Here is a 20,508-nt window from a genome sequence, read left to right as displayed (position 1 = left end):
TCTCATCAGAGCGGAGAATTTAGTTTCTTATGGTCTGAGAGTCCTTCAGATGCCTTTTGGCAAATTCCAGGCGGGGAGTGGCTTCTGTCTGGCCACTTCACCATACAGGCCTGATTGGTGGATTGCTGTACAGATGGTTGTTCTTCTGTAAGGTTCTCCTCTCTCCACAGAAGAACGCTGGAGCTCAGACAGAGTGACTATCGGGTTATTGATCACCTCCCTGACTAAGATTCTTCTCCCCCGATCACTCAGCTTAGATAACCGGCCAACTCTAGGAAGAGTCCTGGTGGTTAAACATCTTCCACTTACGGATGATGGAGGCCGCTGTGCTCATTGGAACTTTCAGAGCAGCAGAAATGTTTCTGTAACCTTCCCCAGCCTTGTGCCTCGAGACAATCCTGTCTTCAAGATCTACAGACAATTCCTTTGTCTTCATGCTTGGTTTGTGCTTTGCCATGCACTGTCAACCCTGGGACCTCATATAGACAGGTGTCTGCCTTTTCAAATCAAATAAATGTACCACAGGTAAACTCCAATTAAGCTGCTGAAACATCTCAAGAATGATCAGTGGAAACAGAATGTACCTGAGCTCAATTTAGAGCTTCACAGCAAAGGCTGTGAATACTGATGTACATGTGATTTTTCAGGTTTTTATTTTTAATAAATTTGCATCAACCTCAAAAACTCCTTTTTCACATTGTCATTATGGGGTATTGTGTGCAGAATGTTGAGGAAATAAATGAATTTAATTCATTTTGGAATAAGACTGTAACATAAAAAATGTGGAAAAAGTGAATCGCTATCAATACTTACCGGATGCACTGTATAATCTCCTAAAAGACAATCTAAATAAATGAATTATAAGTTAAGGGAAATTTTTTGCAGGGCGAGAGGAGAGTTTGAACTCAGGTAGATCTCAAGAACTCCCCTGCTGTAGTAACTAATGAAATGATAGTGATGGCTTTTAAGAGATAACTACTTAATAGGTGCATGTCTATGATATCAATTTGGATTCGTCAATTAACTTAAGTTGCATGTTTTTGGATGGTGGGAGGAAACCAGGAAACCTGGGGGAAACCTACGTGAGCACTGAAAGAACGTGTAAACTCAACAGAAACGTTCTTGTGGTTACCGAAAGGAGGAGGAGTAAGGGTGGAAGGGGGGGATTTTTCAAAACGAAGATGGCTGTTATATGAAACTTAGGGTATTTATGGTGGCTTAGGAATCATCTGATTAATGAATCATAAATTAAATAATGCGGGACCGGCTACAAGCAATCATAAGCACGTGATCCTCTCGAAAACTTTAAACATTCAGCTGAGAGTTCAGAGTTCAGCTTTGAGTAATTTGTTTATATTACTATAGTTGTTGCGTTACCATAGCACAACAGATTATTTACTATATGATTCAAAAACACAATAGTATTTACTAAGTAGGAATGAGATGTTGAGAAGAAAATGTAAAATCTATAGTAAAGTAAAGTAAAGTAAAGAACTTTTATTGTCATTGTAGTTATACAACGAAATTTGTTTGGTAACTCACAGAGACCAGCAGCAATATAAAAAGAGAGAAAACAAACAATAGACATAATACTAAAATATAAGATGCAAGATAAAATATACTAAATGTAATGTCACATAAAACAAACAATAGACATAATTCTAAAAATATAAGATGTAAGATAAAAAATACTAAATATAACAAGTCACAGTATTTACATTGTGGCAAATGAGTGCAAACATGAATATCCATACAGATTCTAGTCATATATAGTCATACCTTAATTCATTTATTTTTATTTATTTGTATTTACATTTATTTTTTTCGGCTTAGTCCCTTATTTATCATGGGTAAATAAACCGCCTATATGTAAAATCTATATAGTCAAATATGAGGTATATTATTGCACATGATGAAACACCATAGTTTAACAGAATCATTTTTAAGATGAGAGTCTTCTTTACACCTGAACTTTTGAAATCATACATTTTTTACAGCTTCTTTCTTATTTTGATTTAATTTGAACACAAAACTGATGGTTGACTTTTCTGAAATGTCGCCACCTCCAGGCCAAAGACAGAATAATAAGGGATGTAAACAGCCATTGACTTCCAACAGAATTACTATAGATGTCATTGGCTGCTTTCCCCCTGATAAAAACTTGAGTGTGAGTACATGTTGAGGACATTTTACTTATTTGGCTCTTTAAGAGCACTCTGCATTCTGTTCAGTTGTGATGAATTCTGTTAAACTGAAACACATCTAAATTTTGAAACGATGACTAAATAAACAAAATGCTATAGGAAAAATACTTAAGTAACTATTAAATACTAGTAAAGCCTACATAGTAAAGTAGGCTACTTAAATTTATCTGTTGTTCATGTACAAATTTGATATGAGCAATATGTTTATCTTCAGTTGTTTCACATTAAAGGCAGTGAAAAATTAACTTTTTTCATAAAAGTGAAATTATTGAATCTCCACACCTCAGCCTAAGGAAAAAAAGCTTAATGTAGAAGAACATGTCAGATTTAAGCAAATATGCAATTCGCATAAATGGCATACAAGTTCATGGTTGCATTTCGCATATAAAAACATATGTACAAGTATCTAACATATATTTCAAAATATTACAAAATCGACATTTAGATACTTATTTTTCAACCATTATAATTACAAATATGTTAAAATATTTTAGCTACAATTTTATATAAATTATATGTTAATCTATTGACATATATCGTATTTTATATGAGGTGGTAATTATATACAGTTGAAACCAGAAGTCTACATACAATAAAAAAAATTAACTTAACCATTTTTAAAAAATGTCTGATGGTAAATCATATTAAACGTTTACTATTTTAGGTCCATTCGGACAACCTAAATGATTTACATTTGCTAAATGCCAGGACAATGAGAGAATGTTTTTTTGAGAATGTTTTATCAATGTCTAGACAGTCAAAAGTTTATATACATTTCCTTGGTATTTTTTTAGCTTTGATTTTAAACTGTATAACTTTGGTCAAATGTTTTGGCCATCCTTCCACAAGCTTCTCACGATAGTTTGAAAAATTTTTTAGCCCATTCCTTCTGGCAGAATTGGTGTAACTGAGTCAGATTTGTTGTCTTGCGCGCACAAGCTTTTTCAACTCTGCCCACAAATTCTCTGTAGGATTGAAATCAGGGCTTTGTGATGGCCACTCCAAAACATTCACTCTGTTGTCCTTAAAGCACATTTAAACTAATTTGGCAGTATGCTTAGGGTGATGGTCTGTTTGGAAAACCCATTTGTGGCCAAGTTTTAATTTCCTGGCTGATGTCTTGAGATGTTGCTTCAGTATTTCTATATAATGTTCATTCTTCATGATGCCATATGCTGTGAAGTGGACCAGTCCCTCCTGCAGCGAAACAGCCTCACAACATGATACTGCTGCCCCCATACTTCACAGTTATGATGGTGTTCCTAGGCTTGTAAGCTTTCCCCTTTGTCCTCCAAATGTAACTCTGGTCATCATTATGGCCAAACAGTTCAATCTTAGTTCCATCAGACCACAGGACATGTCTCAAAAATTAGTCTCTTTCCCAGTGTAATTTAGCAAATTGTAATCTGGCTCTTCTGTTGATTCTGGCTTGTTGATTCTCCCATGTTGTCACACAAGAAAGCAGTGCGTTTGAGGTTTTCCTTAAATACTATTCTACAGTTGTGCCTCCAGTTAACTCAAATGTTGTCAATTAGCCAATCAGAAACATCCAAAACCTTGACACCATCATCTGAGCTTTTTTAAGAGGCATAAAAATCTTATTGTATGTAAAGAAAGTTTAAAACAATTTCTCAAAAAATATCTCTCATTAATCTGCTATCAAGCACAACAGAAACAAATATGATAATCTTAATTTACCTAAAAGAGAAAAAGTTTAGTCATATAAGCATCTGACTTTTTTTAAATGGCTATGTGCCTTTTTATACAGTCTATGTACTTCTGGTTTCAACTGTTCAGGCCTGTAGCCAGCTTATTGAAAGAGGTGGGTTTTTTTTCTGAAAAACTGAACTAAAATCACTTTTTTTTGTAATTATTTGCCTCATTTTATATTTAATTATAAGGTTTAAACACTACATTTTCGTGATATCAAGCACAATTTTTGCTGGATTAGCTTGATGGATTGTCAACATAACACTTTTTTTTTTTTTTGCCAAATTCCTATTTTAAGTGTTTATTTACACATATACATTTAAACTGTAAGTTTTATATTACAGTTTAATAAATAATGTTGAGATTAGCATTTAAAAAAAATAAAATGAATAAAGAAATATGAAAAGATACTTATTTTTAAAGTACAGTTTTATTTTATTATTTTTATGGGTCTGTTAAAGCTTGTTTTAAATAAAAAATTGAAGCCTATAAGTAAATAACAAATTGTCCAGCTCATTCCAGTTTCCTCATTCAGAATTTGGCCATGATTTGAATAATTCACACACAATACTCAAACATATTAACATTAATAATAATAGTAATAATAATAATAATAATAATACAACAGAATATTTCTCTTGCTTTTAAAACATTCTTTGATTGGTTAGTGTCACAATTTATGATAGCAGAAGTAAAACATGGGATAAATCAACACAAACAATCTCACGGCTATTCGTAACTTTTTGATTCAGTGGCTAATTCGTATGAATTCGTACGATCTAATTCGTACAATTTAGTACGATTTGCTCATCACCCAATGACGGTTGGGTTTAGGGGTGGGGTGAGGTGACCAATTCTGGACCTTTGTCAATGAGGGGTGGGTCTTTCGAACCACCCGAACCCCTCCTGGGTACGTGCCTATAGTTATGGAAATACAACTATTAGGCCAACACAATCACATACTGTATTCGTTTTTCTGTATTATCCAACACAGTTTGTAGTCAAAATTAAACTATGCATGTGCAGTCAAAATGTACCAGTATGTATCATTCATTTAACTATACAGTAGAATAGACTTCACTAGTATTTTTCAAAAACACTTTACAATTTATTACAAATTACTGTAGTATTTCCATGTTAGGCCTTTTATTTGCTACATGTTTTATTTTATTTTTGTATTTGTCACAATATTTGCGACATTTGGGGCTTCACCGTGACGTCATCCTTCCCACAATTCTATGCTTGATTTTCTCCCCAAATAAAATCAAACCTGAGCTAGCCTGTCTGTAACTTATCATTATAAGTCTCGAGAACATTAATGTGTTCTCGAGAACCCGATTGAAGGACATTCGTGTCATTCGATCAACAGACACAAGGTCAGTTTGTTTTCTGAGATGTTAGGCCTACTTAAAAATCTTGTTTTTCAATTTTAATAAGTTTCTCAAAGGCCTTGTTAGAATAACATTTAGGTGGTCGTTCTTTTATATCAACAAATGTAAAGATATTTCGTTTTTTTTAACGAAAGACCCGTAAATGCTGTCCAGATGGCGAACTATTATTAGCGATTCATTTTTAAAATGTGATTGATGTGGTTTTAAGGCTCAATCCTCATACAAAAGCATTGCGTGATCGAATGCATTGAAAATTACAACAGTTGAGGAACACGTTTTTGTTTGCTCTTTTATTCTCTTAAACTCTTTGAGGCCTACTCTGAATTCGGCCTGTGTACTCTTTTCTGTGTACTCTTTAAACCAAAACCAGTAAGTGTTGGTTTGTGTGGAAGTATTCATTGCGAAACTGAATTGGAATGCGTCAAAAGATATTTCTCAAGACTTTTATTATTATTATTATTATTATTATTATTATTATTATTATTATTATTATTTTAGCAATTTCTTAAAGTCGAAGGGGTTGTCGTTTTTCATTATTGATTGATTAGCCATCAATTTAAAATGAATTACATAATACATACAATAGAGATAAAGTTGGCTTTATATTCGCACATTCGGACTTTCCCTTCAATAATATAATTTCATAAAAATATTATTTGCAAACTCTAAATAGTTAAATCTTTTTAGCAGCCAATGACTATTAAAGTACAACATTGTTCATAGTCAAATAAACAGTGTTAATGTTGTTTTCAAGTCACACTTGGATGCTAATTTCTCTTGAATATTCAAAGTAACATGGTAAACAATACAGAGACTTCTAAATGAAGAAATATGCGAATATAAAACCAACTTTACCTCTCCACACATACATACATGAATAAATAAATATAAAAAATACATTTTCGTAATTTGTTTTAATCGCATTTAATAGTCAAATTTATTAGTTTATTTTATGATATAATATTAACAACGATTATTATTATTATTTTAATTTTATTAACAATATAATATTAAAATAATTTATTACTTTTTATTAACTCTAAATATTAGTCTTACTCTACAGATGTTCTTTTCTTTATCTTATTAATATTTTTCACAATCTTTCTGCTAACTTAAGTTAATAAAATACATAAACAATTTATTAACATTCATTCATTCATTTTATTTTCGGCTTAGTCCATTTATTAATGTTTCAAGCAGCGGATGCTCTTCCAGCCGCAAACCCAACTTTATTTAAATTTATAAACATTTTTTCTTTTTTTCTTTCTTTTTAATAAAACTTTATTGTAATGGAAACATTTATAGTCATAGTCTCTTAGCGCACCCTCGCGGCCCCCTGAGGCTCTCTGTACCCAGTTAGAAACCTTCTGCAAGCAACATTAGTAGTGCAATTGGTGTTTCTCATTTCAGAGATTATACAATGCTGCCATCGAGCGGTCTTTAAAGAGAATGCAGCGTGTGTGCTTCGTATTTGAAGTATTTATAATTTTCTGACATTTGCCAATATGTAGTTTGACCTCGTTGAGTTTTAAGTGCTCCCAAGTTTCTTTCTTTATTATTGTTCGACAGCATAGCACAATAAAATCAACCTGAATTCACTAATCAATGCCACCGAAAGTTATTAAACACCCCATATTTCATTAGTGTTCCATGATTTCTCGAGTTCTTTTAGCTGTAATATCCCTGCTGAAAAATCCAGCTTAAACCAGCCTAGGCTGGTTGGCTGGTTTTAGCTGGTTGACCAGGCTGGTTTTTGAGGGGTTTTGGCCACTTCCAGGCTGGTTTCCAGCCATTTCCAGCCTGGTCTTAGCTGGTCAGGCTGGAAAATGACCAGCCAAATCCAGCTAAAACTAGCTTGAACAGCCTGGTTTAAGCTGGATATAGCTGGTTTTGGCTGGACTCCCAGCTTGGCTAGGGTGGTCAAGCTGGTTTTAGCTGGTCATCTCCCAGCCTGACCAGCTAAGACCAGGCTGGAAATGGCTGGAAACCAGCCTGGAAGTGGCCAAAACCCCTCTAAAACCAGCCTGGTCAACCAGCTAAAACCAGCCAACCAGCTTAGGCTGGTTTAAGCTGGATTTTTCAGCAGGGATGTATTATATAATACATATATATTATATTAGTTTACACTGCAAAAGCAATTAGTTACTTAAAAAAATGAGTAAACCTGTTTTAACTTCATATGCACATAGTTTATTTACTTATTAAACGGGGTTTCTCACTTTTTAAAGCAAAGTAAACTCATTTTAGTAATCTTTACTTAAGTAAGGTCATCTAATCGCTAAAGTGTACTCCCATTGTTGGTTTTGTAAGCCTATAAATTTAGATCCCAGCGTGTGTAACTGTGGGACAATGATTGTAAAACAGCTTAAATGAGCCCTGAAAACAGCTACAGAGAAAAGTGCATTGAACGTTAAAATTGTAACATTGTTTTATTCTCACAATCAAATTTAACCTCTCTCTAGACAAAGATTCAAAGGGAAAAAAAGCTTTCAATAAAAACTTTTCATTCACAATTTTTATTACAGGTTAGTCTGAATAATTCCAGCTATTCAAATAAAATAAAAAACAACATACTATAATCTACTTTCCCCAGTCTTTTTTAATTGCAACTAAAAGGAACATATCAGAGAACTGAACTTAAATGAAATCAATACAAAAAGATACTCTCCAGCATAAATATATCTACATGATGTCCCAAGTGTATGTTTTTTTTTTTGTTTTTTTTTTATTAAATTGCAACTAACAGATGGGAAATACAATATTAGACAATTGAAAACATAGACATAAAGAATCCACCTTGCAGTAAAGACGAAAACAAAAGCGCTCCGTGCCCAAATAGCACACGTTCGTCTTCAAGAAGTATTTGGTCTGGAAAACATCTGCTGTGTTAAGAGGTCTGATAAACGTCATAAAAAGATCTGCTCCCAATTGTGACGTCATTGTAATGTCATAAAAAGTTCTGCTTGTAATTGTAAGTTGTAAATACCTTAAACACGTACGTCTATATTTAACGTCTCAGATTGACGTCTAATAGGCATTTCGCAGATGCTCTAAATACATGTAAGCGCAAACATCAAATCAAGACGTCTCCGCGATGTACGTGTTCTCTTCACCAGGACCATGGCTGCATGTGGCCCAGATGATTGACAGATGATGTCAGATGTGTCACGATGTTATTATGACTGTGGTGAATCTGCGGAAACGGCTTCATATTAAAGGCAGTAAACGGCGCAGTTGCCGGAGGAATCGAGGCAGTTAAGTCCTGAGGGCCGAGAAGATGACACGGTCTTCCGTCCCTCACCAGAACGGGAATTGACACCCTGCGCGGGGAGAGCAGATACGGGTCCAATCCCTTCTCAGCCCGTGACCTTTTCACTTTGTACCGATGGTTCTGGAACCATATCTTCACCTGCGTTGGAGTCAAGTGTAAAAGCTTGGCTAGATGCTCTCGCTCAGGCGCGGACAAGTATCTCTGTTGCCTGAAGCGTCGCTCTAATTCAAAGGTTTGTGTCTTTGAAAACAGGATTCTTCGTTTGCGCTTTTTCCCGGAGTCCTCCGAGCTTTCCCGGTCAACGGACTCATCCGCGGACAGTTCTGGATTCAACTCCTCTGGAGATGCTGACGGCACTGTGGAAAACAATTTGTTGTTGGCTAAATTAGTTTGATTCCACAATATACCATGCACTTTTCAAAATTAAGGGTTTTACAAGCGATGTAGATAAATAGTCCACATTTTAAGCTTTAGTATTGGCATTTATAGATCAACAAATTACATATTTTGTACAAAACTTATATTTTGACTCAAAATAGAGGATATTGAAGGGGGTTGAGTGCACACACCATTTTGGGTTACCTAAATAAAATAAGAAGTAAAAAGTAAACCATTTTTTAATCTGATAATCGGAAAGTAAAATACGAATAAACGCGTTTTGGTTTTAAAATGTTATGGATGTTTAAAACGCTTCTTCACTTTTATTTGTATGTGCAATAAACATTTAAAATAGGTTTTGGAAGCATTTTGTTTGTAGAAGAACCTAAAAGTCCTAAAGGTCCATACAGTCAAACTGCTCGGTTCTTGTGAACCAACATTGTTTTTTTTATGCATTTTAATGCATTTAACTCAACTGCACTGAAAAAAATTATTCAGAGATGATTCATTATTCAGAGATGATTCCTTGGATTTACTCAATTTTTTACGTTAAGTGGTTGTAAACATTTTATTTGTGTTGAATTTAAACAAACAAATTAAGTTGAACATTGTTAAACTTAATTTGTTTGTTTAAATTCAACACAAGTAAATTGTTTGCAACAGTTCTGCATGCAACACTTTTTTCAGTGATGCTGGGTTTATCCATGTTTTACCCAACTATGGGTTACATTAACCAAGCGTTTTTAAATAGAGTTATTAAAAGAGTCACTCTTTTCATTAAGTACATTTTAATAATAAAGTAAATATGCCTACTTTTTTGCTTCTGTGGATGTCAAAGTTTATTTACTTTAAAAAAATGCTGGGTTCCACATAATCTATTTTTGTTGGGTTAACATGAAGGAACTAGGCGTCACGGTGGCGCAGTATAGCACGATCGACTCACAGCAAGAAGGTCGCTGCCATTTCTATATGGAGTTTGCATGTTCTCCCCGTGTTGGCGTGGGTCTCCTCCGGGTACTCTGGTTTTCCCCACAGTCCAAAGACATGCTAGATGTCCTTAATTGGCCATATTGTATGTGTGTGAATGAGTGTGTATAGGTGTTTCCCTGTGTTTGGTTGCGGCTGGAAGGGCATCCGCTGCGTAAACCATATGCTGGATAAGTTGGCGGTTCATTCCGCTGTGGCGACCTTGTGGCGATTATTAAAGGACTAAGCCGAAAAGAAAACGACTGAATGAACGTGAAGGAACAGAGTAAACTTGCTGGTTTTAACAAATTTAAGTGGATTGAACAAAACAATTAAATTGTGTCCCCCCAATAAACTCAAGAATTGTGTTGTTTCAGCTAATTTTAAATAAATAGTTTGAGCAAACAACAAATATTTTTTGTGTTTTTTTGCCTATATTTTTATAAAAACAAGAAAATTATAGCCTACTTAATTTTTAAGCTGTTTGTTGTACTTTATTGAACTCAATGTTGTATTTTTCACCACAGTAGCATATACGTAGCCTAAATAAAAAGGCGAATCCAAAAATATAATTACAACAAATATAAACAAATTGAATCTAATCCAAGAGTGCAGTTACAATCGTCTAATTGTGTGATTAGTGTGGATAATAAGCTAAAGTTTAAACAGCAATCTGTGTTGATAACAGCACTATATGTGTTGGTGCTCAGTGGGTAAGGCATTCATCAGCATAGACAGCAAAAATTAGTCCAAGGCACTCGAAAAATGTGGCCTTTATTAACATGGTCATTAACATGGATTATATAACATAATCCTTGTGTTTTGAAGTTTAGGCATGATGAAGGCAGTTTTTGCTGTTTTTGAGGGCGGTTTTTTTAAGGATTAGTCGTATAAATAAACGCTTTTAAATATTTTTTCCACATTTTTCGAGTGCCTTGGACTGATTTTTGCTGTTTATGCTGAGGAATGCCTTACCCACTGAGCACCAACACATTATTTAAGATACCTGCCCTGAGCACTTTTTGTTTGATTTTAATAATTTAAACCGTCGATGTCAATTAAGAAAATGTAACGTGTGTGTGTATGTATGTATGTATATATATATATATATATATATAGAGTGTGCGTACGATTCCAAACAAAATCTCTAGGGATTAAGCGAAAAAAAAAAAAAAATGTCAGAGATGATGATTTTTGTTTTGCACTTTAATAGTTTTTTTTTTAACTTAATTTCATTAGAATATAAGCTTCTCCAGCGTATTGTAGTAGGCTAAAATAATCAAAATGCGTACTCTTACCTGGATATTTGTGTCCGCACGAAGATCCGAGCCAGAGCGCGTCTCTAGAGGAGTCGTGCTGTTTTTTCTGATTTGCATTGAGTCCTTCATCCTGCTCATCTTCAGTGTCTTCACTCACAGATCCTTCGTCGTTGGTGTCCGGGAGGTCTAAAATATCACGTACAGTGAAACCCGACTTTGAATTCTTTAGGGACATTTTCCAAACCAGTAGGACTGCGACAGTGAAGGTCTCTCGGTGAAGTTATAAATAATAAATATCCTTCCTATTGGACAGCGCACACACGGATCACAGATGCTTTTCAGATGTTACAGTGCTTGACCGAACCAATCCATTAGTCTGGTCCATTTAAGGTCGTGGATAAGTGTTGGAGCTCCAGGAAAAAAGCGGCCTTGGCGATTAAGGGTGGATCTGTGGAGTCAAGTGCTCGAGCGCTTCTGCGGGTGTGAAATATAGTGAGTTGAGCTTCAATCAGCGGAAGATCAGAAATGCATGAGTGGGATGAGGTGACACGACTAAAACACGCAGAAGAGGGGGAGAGATGCCCCCCGGACGCATTTACATATCAGTGGCGCAAATGGAAACCCTCCGTTATAATTATCTTTAAAAACACGCGCTTTATTTTAACCCGTGATTGGTCTGCACATTAAAGGTGGCGTTGTGGATGACGAGCTGTCCGTGTTGAAATTAGGTTGGTTAAAGTGGCAAGTGGACAAATTATGGAAACCTTTTGGGTCAATATTTTGTTTAGAGCTTAAGTCAAGTACCAAATTCATCAACCCATATTTGACGACAAGAGCCGAATCCTGTTATACTGACCTCCTTCAGAATTCAAGCTATATATATGATGTAGGTCATCGATACTTTTAGTCTGGTGCTTAAAAGCTTTTCGTTGATGATTCATTCAGATGTTTAAAATAAATTGATAGCTGAAGCACGTTATACTTCACTAAATGATCACAAGCCAATGCGTCTATTTTAGGCACGACATATATTATTGAGTATATATTAGGCTACACACTCAGACAATATTTTACAAATGCATTCAGAAACTTTTGTAGATTTTTATTATTATTTTTATTATTATTATTTATTTATTTATTTATTTATTTTATCATCATCATTATTATCATTATAGCTGTAGTGAATCCTTTGCTTTTTGTAAGTTCATTTGTGATTTGTTTTCATTATTTTTCTATAGGCAACGTTTTTTTTTATCTCCAAAAATGAAGTTAAACTATAAATCAATGCAATCGAAGCCATTTTCGCTTTTTTAAAGAACAATTTCAACAAATATTTGCTTATAAAAGCTTTGTTGACAATTTAAATGTGGGGATAATTGGCCCATGAACATTTGCTTGTTCAACTATTTCGTACAAGAGGCAATTCAATCACAACGTTACATTAAAACACCCACCATAGGATTATTTATCAACATGTGGAGCTTTTTGGAGTTTTCTGAAGCTATGGAAATTGACAGGAAACGCATTTGGACCATTCTTATTGTTTACATCCCTTAAAATGGTCTATATATATAGTCAATGAAAATTATGTTTTAAGATTGTCGTTTTTTCTCTCCATTGCTTGCACAAACTCCTTTGTGCTTCCTATTTAATTAGCCTCCCAACTTTTAGACGCATAAAAATGCATGCACGAATAAATGCAACACAATTAGCCTACATCTAAATGTAAAGGAGTGTGTGGCTCTCGTTTTGTTCATATCGCCTCATTTTATTCGAGTTGTTGTGAAATGATTTTGGGTGTCTCCTCCTTCGGACAGTGTATATTATGTGATGTGAATGTTCAGTGGGCTCTGCGTGCGTCATGGGTGGTCGGACTGTGCAAACACATCTACAAACCAACAGCTAAGCTCTGGACAATAGGCCAATGAAAGGCTCCCTCTGGAAGTTTTTTGTGCTAGATCAGGTTTTGCATTTATTTGGGGCGCAAGAAATAATGGTTGATTGACGCCCCCGCACAATACACCCAAACTGGTAAAATAAAAGTGAGCTCGTTCCTTGTTGTCATGGCATTCAACTGGCTTCAATGAACGATCCCTTCATTCGTGTTTAGGGCTTTGACTGTCTTTTTAAAACCAGATTAGACTAGATAGCGAAATGTTTGCGTGTTTTTGGCAGTTATAATTTCCTTCGGTAATACACATATTTCCGTCTCACGTTGCATGGACCTGACAATTAATTAGCAGGTGTGATCTAAAAAGACGCTTACTGTTAATGAATGAGAATAGGAGTTTAGCCAAGTGCTTTTTAAAGATTGAGGCTTGTACACAGATCAAGCTTTTAAGAAAACTGCACAAAACAAATCTCAGGGATGATTTTCCGATTGAAACAGCTGAATATTTTCAGATGCTGCCTTAAATTTTAGTTATAGCTAAACTTTCCATACAATAAACTGAGTTAAAATCAAGTTAAATATATTATGTTTAATTTAATTGAATCCTTCCTCGTCATTTCAATAAGTTAAAATAACACAAGAAACGTCACGACTGCGATATTTAATAACCTTTATTTAACCAGGTAAGTCAAATGAGAACCAGTTCTCATTTACAATGACGACCTGGCCAAGAGGCAACATAAAAACCAGATAGGAAGCAGCAGGGACACAATACAATAACCCAAATACTTGTATGACCAGATTGTTTTCTTGGTTATGTACAAACAATGGTAAATACTGAAAAGCACACTTGAAATAATATTTGATCCCAAGTGTGTTGTCGAGCATTTACCAGTGTTTGTACAGGTACATAATCAAGAAATCACTCAGTCATACAAGCATTTGGGAATTTACATAGATAGGGCTCTAGCATGGGACACCCATGTAAATTAGATTTGTGAAAAGCCTTATCAAAGACTTTATTTTCTCCGAATGTTAGGGTTCTATGATGTTGACAAGAAAATCATATACTTATTTCATCAGGCTGTGTTTGAGAGTGTCATCAGGTATGGTCTATCTACATGGTATGGTAATCTTTCTGTAAATCTGACTACTATCAGAATTACTATGAGATTAATAGGATCAGAAATTTTCACCAGTAATCAAACATTCTACGAGCAATGCACTCTAAATGAAGCGAAAATAATTCTGAAGAATCCATCTCATATTCCCATGTTATGATTTTTTACATTCTGGTAGAAGATGCAGAACCTTCCCCTGGAAGTGAAATAGACTTAAGAACACTTTTATCTCAGTGTCAATCAGACTGTTGAACACTGATCGATATTATGCATTTGTTGTATTTGTGTAATGTAAATGTAATTCTTTTGCATGTTTGTTTTTTTATAATTTTTATCATGTCAGAACCTGCCCACAATCCACAGAAAACTTCCCTTTGAGGGACAATAAAGTATACACACACACAAACAAACAAGCAAACAAACAAGCAAACATATTAATTTAACAAATACAGATAATCAAATATAAAACCAAGGAAACAATAAAAACAAGCACAGTGATCTTGTTCTGTTAACTATAATACACTCTCAAAAAAAAAGGTACAAGGTGGTACAATTAATGTTCGTTAAGAAACAATTTTGTACTTTTCTAAAAGTTGTCCCTTATATGGTACAGAAAAAGCCAATTATGATACTGTTCTGTACCTTTTATGGTACAGCTGAAGTAAAGGTACACAATTGTTCTCATATAAAAGGTACATAAGTGTTGAACAACTCCTTCTTTATTACAATGTCTATGAAAATAAATATTACTGGAAAGGAAAAGTAATTTAATGAATAATTTCCATATTAAAACACGAATCATTACAAGCAAATGCTTAAAGAAACTCATAAACATTAATTATTAAGTTATATAATACAAAACAACGGGTAAAACAAAACTATCGGTATTGTAAACTAAACATTTACGGCATTTTTATTAAACATTCGAAAGGCATTTTCTGATAAATACAGTTTCGTTATTGATATCCACGCCTTTTGGTGTTTGCTTTTCTCTACACGCATAAGCTGGCAAAAGTCCTGCATATGCAAAGTGTTCATGCAGACATTATAGTATTGTAAAACTAATAAAACATTGTGCAAATCTCATTACAATACTTTTGCATAATTCTATTTCTATTTTAATATTAAGTCAATTAAATGAAGTTTTAATTGGTTATAAAGGGGATTATAAAGCAGTACCTTTGATGAAGGTACAATATTGTATAGTTTTAAAAACCAAAGATGCATTTTAGTTTCCCATGGTACAATCATACTTAAAGGTACAAACTGCAATGTTTTTTTTTTTTTTTTTTTTTTGTCTTAAGGTACAATTTTGTTCCATAAAAAAGGTACTGCCCCAGTGACAAGGGTTTGTACCTTCTTTGGTACAACATTGTACCCTTTTTTTGGAGAGTACACTATATACACACTAGGAAATAAAGATACGAGAGCTGTAACTGGGGTGGTACCTTTTCAAAAGGTACAAATTTGTACCTAAAAAATCCATATTATTACATTAAGGGTAAATTTTAGTACCCTAAAAGTACAAAAGTGTTCCTCTTTAAATTTTTAGGTACTAATATATACTTTTGAGCTGTTACCCAGTTACAGCTCTCATACCTTTATTTCTGAGAGTTTTTTTTAGGTACTAATATACTTTTTTTAGGTACTAATATATACTTTTGAGGTGCAGTGACAGCTCTCATACCTTTATTTCTGAGAGTGTATTGTGCTATATTAAAAGTGTTGAGCTTTAAGGTCTGCTGCAAATAATTCCAAGCATCAGAAAACTGAAAAGAGTATAGCGACCAAATTAAGTGTGAACTTTAGGTATTCAAGGGTTAATAAAACAACTAGAGTGCAGATTTCCACATGTTTTCTGAATGTTAAGAAACAAGGCGAAATTTGGGCTGTCAGTGAAAATCTTAATAAGTCTAAGAATAGGCCAAAACTAGACTCATCAAATAAACATAAATTAATGACTACACATATAAAGTCTGTCTAATCTGTCAATTTGATGAGTAGTCTAGTTTTAGACTTTTCTTAGATGTCTATTTGATTTTCACTGACAGCACAACTTTATCCTTGTTTCAGCCAAGCTGTCCACATTTAGATTTCTATTAGACATCTATTTGAAACAAAATTGCTTGCTGGGTATTAAATGATTCACTAGTAACAAAACGAATTGCTGCATGGTAAATAACATCCAGTTTGTGAAGGAGAGTTTAACTGAATTCAATTGAATGTACCGTAATTTGAAAGAACCGAAAATTTAAGGCAAATAAAGTGACTTCATAGCCAAATATATTACAAACTTATTTTGACAATTAAACTTTTTAATTTAAAACGTAAGGAAATTCAACTGAATGTATGTTTTTTTGTGTGTGTTTTTTGTTTTTAAAAATTAAGATATGCTTAAAATTTGTAATATATTAAGCTTCCTTTAAAAGCAACACTGTATATAACACAATATAACATGAGATACATACATTTAAATTATTTATGCAAAAGGGAAAGTGTAAAGTGTTATGTTGCAGATTTATTTGTATTTACATGTATTTGTTGCCTCAAACTATGACAAAGGATAGCTACATGTATGTAAAACAAACAAAAAAGCTGATTTGAGTGCGAGCGCCTCCTGTAGGGTTGCGTTGTGCGAGAGCGCCACCTAGTGTCGGATTATCGTAACTTTTTGTAACAATATTCAGCAGTTCTCTTTTTGGCGACTTTATAATCTGGTTTTCTAAAGTAGTTGTCTAAATACAACCAACAGAAAAAAAATAAATAAATAAAAAGAGTCCTACATAAACGGCTTTGATGTGGCATATTTGGATTAACAATTTCTTGTAATCAGTTATTTGTACACCAAAAATTCCTGGTTGCCTTAAAAATGTAAGCTGAATTAAATTAACCTTATGAGTCAATTTAACTTATATTATGTTAAACTGACTTATAACAGCTTGCATAACTTATAAAATGAAGTTAGAACATGATTAGCTTAGTTTAATAAATCACAATGACCTAAAATATACAATATTCATTCTTTTCCCACTGCAGTATGACTTTATTTTCTATACTGGAGATTGTTTCTGTTCAGTGACGGGACTTTTGTCTCAGAAAAGTCAGAGCTGACTGTCCTAATTAAATATTTAAAAATCAAGTCATGATCATATTTTATTTTGGTAAAATAAACGTAATCTAGAGGCCTTTGCCTGTCATACAAGCCACTTCTGATACCAAATGATCAACTAGAAGTCAAGTTATTATTTGTTGTTCCTAAAACTTGGATAGGCAACAAGACTTTTGTCAGGTAGTGTATTGAAATACTTTATTTCAGTCTTTCTCATCATGTACCCAACACTGCATGTTTTGAATATTTCCTTTTGCTCTCACACTTATTACAGGTCTTTCAGTCTCTGCTTATGAGCTGGTGATCTGAATCAGGTGTGTTTGGTTAAGGAGACATGGAAACTGTGCAAAGCTGGTGGTACCTGGATGAGAAATACTGCTTTATTTTATTAGCACTCCACCTCGTGGAAACAAAACGCCACTGCCGGTCCTGAGCTCACACATAAATGGGCTATACTTATAAATACGTCCTAACATAAAATAAGATATATTTGTGTGTATGTATGTTATATATATATATATATATATATATATATATATATATATATATATATATATATATATATATATATATATATATATATATATATATATATATATATATATATATATATATTATGTTCACTTTGTTAAACTGCAGAGTTGAATTTGCAACATCAAAAGCATTTTAATTTCTTTTCTCTTAAAGTGAGAAGGTACATTTATGCTAGAGGGGATAAAGCTCCGCCAGGAGATTATTAACGAAAAATATTATTTATTTAATAACCATTTTCACTATGTTTTATTAACGTTTACCTCTACCCTAAACCTACCTCTCACACTGTTGAAAAAAAATTCATTGTTTATGTACAGTGTCACAAAATTATGTCATGATGTGCGCATGCCAAGTCTATCCGCAGCTTTCGCCCTCATAAGTCTGGAGACAGCTGCGGATACTCACATATATAGCATAAATTTCTTGAATCTGCACTGCAATAATAATTTATAATTTTACATACTGTGAGGGTTGGGGTAGACGTATATAATTCAACGAGTAATAGGCTAAATAATATGAATTGGTATAATTAGCATTAGCTACTGTGATGGTAAGTTTTAGAGTTGGGATGGGTAGGCTAGAAGTCAATGGGTAGCTAATGTAATAAATCATAAATTCTAGGTGTAACATAGCCTAATTACTGTTTTACAGGCATGGGTGTGGTTATGGTAGTGGTAGTATTCAATAACATATATAGGCCTACAATTAATGGGTAGCTTAATGTAATAAATAATGCAAATAATACTCGGTATAATTACTGTTTTTACATTAATGTGATGGTGGGTTGAGTTATGGTAAGGGTAGACGTTAAATTACACATATTATTTCGAACTACTAAAATGTCAATAAAAGTCAATTTGTTTAACTGTAGAGTTGAATTCGCAACATCAAAAGTCGGCAGAACAGAGATCAAGCTAAATTTACAACCCTAAATAAACGGAAAACACTTGTGAATCAAATATGGAAACTTCTAATAAACATTTATTTGCAGTGTAATGAAAATATTCAATTGACAGATTTAAAAATATCCTATAGGATAAAGTGAAATTCCATTAAAGTGTTTATTATACTGTAAAAATCAAATAAGATCCTAAAAGAAAAGATAGAAAATCCAGTAAATTAAATCATAATGCCCAAAGGGATTTTAAAATGGACGAAGTGAAATTATTGTTGGAAAATGCATAAAAATTCTTAATACATTATGGATGTCTATTAGAAATGTAACAATCCATTAAGATCATGTGACAGATAAACTGAAATTCCAACAGTTTTTATTAGCCTAATCATTTGTAGAAGGTTGCTTCACCCCAAACAATGTGTTTTTTTAAGATAAAACTGAACCAAACCTGAAAAGAAAGTTAAGACGTAATTATATTAAAGCTTTAGTATAAAAATATGGCTTTTCGTTTATATGGCTCCCAGCACTCAACATCTTCATTTACGGGCGATGTCATAATTGGCCACAAACCAATCGCACGTCTCCTTGATGGCTGGAAGAAAAGAAAAACATTTGTAATGTTTTATCGTTTTTAACTCTTAGAGTAGCTTACTCCTAGTAAAACACACTCATATAGTCTATGACTGATCACCTTCTCTGAACGGAGTGAACTGGAAGTCTGGCAGGTATTGGCGCAGTTTGGCGTTACTGGCGGTCTTCTTGAACTGGCCGTCAGCTTTACTGGTGTCGTACTGAGCCGATGGTTAAGATTTGTTAAAGTGTTTTAAGGTTTCGTTATCAACAGAAATTATATCATTTAAGAAGTACTTTAATTGTAATTTTTCTTCACTCTTGATTTTTTTTTTTTTTGCTAAAAAATACAGCTCCGGCTAGAAGTTAACGTAAAATATTATTTATAACAATTTTCATCATGTTTTATTACCGTTTACCTCTACCCTAACCCTACCTCCCACACTAACGGGAAAAAAAACATGTCATTATTGCTGTACAGTGTCACAAAATTATGCCATGATGTGCGCATGCCCAAGCCTATCCGCAGCTAGAAGTCTAGATGAGATACAGCTGCAGATACTCGCATGGATATAGCATAATTTTTGTGACACTGTACAACAACAATTAATAATTTTGCATTACTGTGAGGGTTGGGGTAGACGTTAATAGAATATAATTTAATGGGCAATAAATAATATGAATAAAACTAGGTAGCTATTACCGTTTTTACAGCTACGGTGATGGTTTTGGGATAGAGGTAGACGTTATAATATACAATTAATGGGTAATATAATACATAATATGAATAATACTCGGTTAAATTACTGTTTTCACTTTAATGTGATGGTGTGGTTTAGAGTTATGGTAGGGATAGACGTTATTAAAATACAATTAATGGATAATATTATAAATAATATAAATAATTCTTGTTAACTTCCGACAAATGATACAGCTGTATCTCTTCTAGCAATAATCCGACTTTACCGTTGAAGGATACAATTACATCACCGTTGAATCCCAAAGCGTCAACCACAGCATCTGCACAGTCCTTTATAGACAACTCGTCCTCCTCGCCGACTACAAAAAAAAGGTCAATGATAAACAAATTAGGTGAAGGAAATTCGTTGCAACGCACCATGTAATATGCAATACACCTTTATGTAAAACATGGCCACATGTTAATAGGTTGCTGAATACGTTTTATTCAGTAGGCTATAGGGACAC

General features: G+C 33.8%; 3 protein-coding genes and 1 long non-coding RNA gene across 4 annotated transcripts in view; 1 reads left to right on the top strand and 3 right to left on the bottom strand.

Annotated features, from left to right (window-relative positions):
• The first annotated feature begins 5,113 nt into the window (after positions 1-5,113).
• Positions 5,114-20,508, top strand: part of pax1b (paired box 1b) — a 98,069-nt gene continuing 82,674 nt past the window's right edge. Inside the window, exon 1 of the mRNA XM_087298923.1 lies at positions 5,114-5,290. The gene's annotated coding sequence lies outside the window, so the exon portion shown is untranslated. The remainder of the gene's footprint in view (positions 5,291-20,508) is intronic.
• Positions 7,811-11,657, bottom strand: nkx2.2b (NK2 homeobox 2b). Its single transcript, NM_001007782.2, is given in 2 exon segments — positions 7,811-8,932; positions 11,219-11,657. Coding segments are annotated over 2 exon segments (714 nt in total). The 5' UTR covers positions 11,415-11,657; the 3' UTR covers positions 7,811-8,414.
• LOC147832342 (uncharacterized) lies at positions 13,724-17,741 on the bottom strand. The gene is made up of 3 exons (XR_015519183.1): positions 17,643-17,741; positions 15,879-17,556; positions 13,724-15,790 (listed from the first exon to the last, which is right to left on the bottom strand). It is a non-coding gene; the product is annotated as an uncharacterized LOC147832342 (long non-coding RNA).
• Positions 18,796-20,508, bottom strand: part of gfus.3 (GDP-L-fucose synthase, tandem duplicate 3) — a 34,212-nt gene continuing 32,499 nt past the window's right edge. The window contains 3 exon segments of the mRNA NM_001077284.2: positions 18,796-19,324; positions 19,424-19,523; positions 20,282-20,361. Coding sequence (NP_001070752.2) covers positions 19,269-19,324; positions 19,424-19,523; positions 20,282-20,361 — 236 coding nt within the window. The 3' untranslated portion in view covers positions 18,796-19,268.

This window comes from Danio rerio, chromosome 20, assembly GCF_052040795.2.
Source record: "Danio rerio strain M-AB ecotype USA chromosome 20, GRCz13ab, whole genome shotgun sequence".
Classification (NCBI taxonomy): Eukaryota; Metazoa; Chordata; class Actinopteri; order Cypriniformes; family Danionidae; genus Danio; species Danio rerio.
This window is presented reverse-complemented; position numbering and strand designations above follow the sequence as displayed.